At 40.1% G+C, this 4,194-nt stretch overlaps 1 protein-coding gene across 1 annotated transcript in view; it reads left to right on the top strand.

Annotated features, from left to right (window-relative positions):
• Nucleotides 1-6: 6 nt before the first annotated feature.
• aldoca (aldolase C, fructose-bisphosphate, a) overlaps nt 7-4,194 on the top strand; it is a 14,716-nt gene continuing 10,528 nt past the window's right edge. Inside the window, exons 1-5 of the mRNA XM_017308104.1 lie at nt 7-1,692; nt 2,101-2,314; nt 3,110-3,340; nt 3,408-3,593; nt 3,693-3,828. Coding sequence (XP_017163593.1) covers nt 2,123-2,314; nt 3,110-3,340; nt 3,408-3,593; nt 3,693-3,828 — 745 coding nt within the window. The 5' untranslated portion in view covers nt 7-1,692; nt 2,101-2,122. The remainder of the gene's footprint in view (nt 1,693-2,100; nt 2,315-3,109; nt 3,341-3,407; nt 3,594-3,692; nt 3,829-4,194) is intronic.

The following is a 4,194-nucleotide window of genomic DNA, read 5'->3' as shown; positions in this document are numbered from 1 at the left end:
TCACTGACGCAGCTCCCTCCGAAGAACACCCGAACGTCACTCCAGCTTGTGGAACCACGTTGGAAGAGCGGGCGAAGCTTCTCCTGTAGTTTCACTGCATCACATGAGCCTACTGAACTTGTTTTTGAAGGATCTCCATGGATATCTGGATGTCACAATGACCAAATGTGTGCTCTCATGTTTTCTGTTATTTGCTTTTTGTTTTTTTTTTTCAGTTTATCTGTATGCCAATTATAGCATTTCATACACTGGGCAGCTCTGATTTACAAAAGCATTCACCTGACAGAGCTTGGAAATAAATTCAGGAGCGGTAAATTGGTAAAGCGAGAAAATTGAAAACTTATCTCATTAAAATGAGAGAATTTTCTCGTTAAAATGAAAGTTTGTCATTATAAATGACACAAGTTTGATGTGTTATGACGAGAAACCTTCTCATCTTAATAAACTCATTTTAGCGAGTTTGCATTGAGTTCTAACATTCTCGTTTTAATGAGAAACTTTTCATTATGAGAAATGTTTGTTAAAAAGAATCTTAACGAGAAGCTTCGTCGCCATCACGAAAAGTTTAACAAGAAACGTTCTCGTTTGGCATCTCGTTACAACTAGAAACGTTCATGTTTTAACAAGATTGTTTCTTGTTCTAACAAGAAACATCCTCATTTGACGAGAAACGTTCTCATTTTAACAAGAAACATTCTCGTTTTTGCTAGTTTGGCATCTTGTAAAGAGAAACTTTCTCATTGTGAGAAACTCTTAGCTAGAAATGTTCGTGTTTTCACAATAAACTTTCTCATTTAAATGGGAAACGTTCTCGTTTTGGGGAGTTTTGCATCTCGTTATGAGATAAAAATGGCTAGTTTTTATCTAGTTGGGACTTGTTGAATAAAGGCATAAAGAGGCTCRCTATGACTTCTTCTCCCTCCTGCTTCCTCTAGACAACATCTAAAAATCCCAAGAGGTTTTGCTGTTTTGCCATTACAACTTTTCTTGTTAAAGGAGAAAATATTTTTGCTTTCTTTTTTATATATATATCTCGCTAAAACGAGATGCTGCTCCTGAATTTCTCTCCCAGCTCCGTTAGACTGATGACCCGGATGTAATAAGTATTTTATTGCATTGAAAGTAGCGAGGCAGATTCCTGCTCCTCTCCTGCTGGCTCAGGAACACCGCTGCAGATCTCACACACACACACAGGGCACACACACTTCAACTACTAACAGCTGATATTCCATTCATTTCATGCTAAATCTAAATTTATCAGTGTATGTTTCACCACATATGGAAGAAGCTGATCTGGGCTGCATGACTGTCACTGACATGAAGGCCGACATGTTTTCGATTTTTCTTGCATCACTCAGCCTGCTGTTTTACTTTAACTTACCTCAGTGCAATTAATCAAGAAGAAAAAATATATATCTTCGAGTACTTGATGGTTATGTTGTAAAGGAMAAAAGAAGAAGAGTGCGTCTTCTGTAATTTTAACACTAAAGCACCTTTCATGCACAGTATTGATATTTTTGTAACCACGGTTGTTCTGTCACTTGTCTTGAACGTGTCGATTAAAGAGTAACGCAACAGCGGCTGTGCTCTCTTCCGTCCCACCGGCTCCTGKTGTTTACATCTCGGTTAAAGTCGCTCGGCTCTCTGCGGGCTGGTTGATCATCGATCTGACTGTTTCAACTGGAGCGGAATCTCCCCGCAAATNGCTGCATGACTGTCACTGACATGAAGGCCGACATGTTTTCGATTTTTCTTGCATCACTCAGCCTGCTGTTTTACTTTAACTTACCTCAGTGCAATTAATCAAGAAGAAAAAATATATATCTTCGAGTACTTGATGGTTATGTTGTAAAGGACAAAAGAAGAAGAGTGCGTCTTCTGTAATTTTAACACTAAAGCACCTTTCATGCAAAGTATTGATATTTTTGTAACCACGGTTGTTCTGTCACTTGTCTTGAACGTGTCGATTAAAGAGTAACGCAACAGCGGCTGTGCTCTCTTCCGTCCCACCGGCTCCTGTTGTTTACATCTCGGTTAAAGTCGCTCGGCTCTCTGCGGGCTGGTTGATCATCGATCTGACTGTTTCAACTGGAGCGGAATCTCCCCGCAAATCAGGCTGGAGATGCGTCACATCCATCCATCCATCCATCCATCAGCGGGACGCAGCTCCAGTCACACAGACACGTGGATTTACGAGACCAAAACACACAAACTGCGGCTTTTTTTTTTTTGTCTTTTCTCCGTTTTAACTCACTTTTTTGTGAGTGAAAGTCTTGAGGATGCGATGGGACGCGAAGTCAGTAAAAACAGAAAGGTGAGTGAGTGATGCAGATACGCGCGCGTTGGAAGTTGTTACGTATTTTCGTGAATTGATTCTTGTGTAACTAGAAGTGAAACATGTTTTCTTTACTCGGCAACAGCAACAAAAAAATAAAACAAACCTAGGTCCAGTTTTTATTTTGCTCCACAAATGGACATTGATGGACGTCAAAAATAGATTATAGATTGAATAAGTGCTTACTGACCTTCATTCTGATCATTCCACGCGCGGTTTTGTCGCAGACGTGGCTCGAGCCTTCAAGGTTATGTGGAAAATAAAATGTAAATAGAATTGATGCTGTTCTTTAAAAGTATTTACCCACTTACACTTTTTTTTTTCTTTTGCGCATATGAAAACAAAAACAGGTTTGAAATATTTATTAAAGGGAGAGAACTGACCAAATTCTATAATATAGAGAAAATTTAACTTATATTAAATATTTTTAAAACGTAATATTGCTTGAAAAAAAAATTTCTTAACTTGTATGACAAAATGAAGTAGGCATGAAAATCCCAAACAACATTGACAACTGTCAAATGTTAAGAGCAGGCCAAAATGACCAAACTGTACGGTGAAGAATCAGTAAATAATTTTTGAGTCAAAGCCATAACAGACAAGCATAATTAGATAATTACGCCYAAATAAATGATTTTGTTTAATTTGCAAATTCAATAAATAATCTCAGAAATTCGATCTGGACAAGTTTGTAGTTATGACACGGCAAATTAAGAATTCTGTTGGTGATATTCCACCACTGACGAAAGCAATTTGATTTTTGGTTTTCATCAGATAGAGGATCCACCAGCTCGACATCACTTCAGTCATGACTTCCTATCAAACGTCCGGGTCTCCATCGCTCGCAGACTCGGACACTCTCAGCCTGTGGGAGTGGACCGAGCGCCGCTTCCTCCAAGTGACAGGGAAGGAATGCCTGAGAAAGAGAAACCTCCTCCAGCCCTCATTTCRCTCTTCCTCCCAGAGTTTCCACAACGTAACACTCCATCAGAGGACTGTTTTCAGGTGGGCAGTTGGTATTTAAACCAAACTAGCTGGTGTGGGAAAGTGACCTCAACTTTTCTGCTTTCAGGTTCTCGATGTCATCGCTAAAGGCTCGCTTGGACCCGTCCTGAAAGTCAGGGTTGTTCACCAGGNGTTTTTCCAGGTTGTGCTTCGACCTCAGAGCAACTGCCAGTCCGGGCGACAGTTCGCCCTGCGCATCTTCAGCAAAGTGCGCCCCCCGGTGGGAGGAATCTCCGTGAAGGAACACTTTGAGGTCAGAATCGCGTCCTGCTGCTGCTGCTGCTGCTGCTGCTGCTGCTGAAGCACATTATACTGCGGTTTTGCTTTGATTGAGCCTCTCTGCTGTGATCAGGTGAACGTGGTGCCGCTCACCATCCAGCTCATGTACCAGTTCTTCAAACGGATGATGGGCTTTTTCTTCCCGGGCCGAAACGTTGAAGACGAAGACGTCACAGATGAGGAAGACAAGTCCAGAATGGTCACTACCGGTACGTYGTTTTGTGATGAAGGCAGTTTTTWATCTCTGTACAGAGTTTKTACGGCTAGTTGAAATCCTTGAAAATGCCTGAATTTTAAGGTTTGGAAAGAGCTTGATTCATGTATCAAGACCTTGAAAGTGCTTGATGTTCAGAACGGCATAGTTTTGTAATRAAATGCAATCTAACGTTTGATTAAAAGCCTAAATTAGAAAATGAAGTAAAGCCAGATATTTTCATCCACCTAATTAAAAGACAAATTTTTTCWGATGATTAATATTTTTTTGAAGGGCAGTTTTGTTTACAGAGACTTTATGATCCATTTTATTCATGATTTCAGTTTTAAGTTGTTTTAATTTCCGTTATGTTTTTAGTTGT

The sequence above is a fragment of the Poecilia reticulata genome, linkage group LG13 (genome assembly GCF_000633615.1).
Source record: "Poecilia reticulata strain Guanapo linkage group LG13, Guppy_female_1.0+MT, whole genome shotgun sequence".
NCBI classification, from domain to species: Eukaryota; Metazoa; Chordata; class Actinopteri; order Cyprinodontiformes; family Poeciliidae; genus Poecilia; species Poecilia reticulata.
Note: the sequence above shows the minus strand (reverse complement) of the source record. Positions and strands in the feature narration are given on the sequence as shown.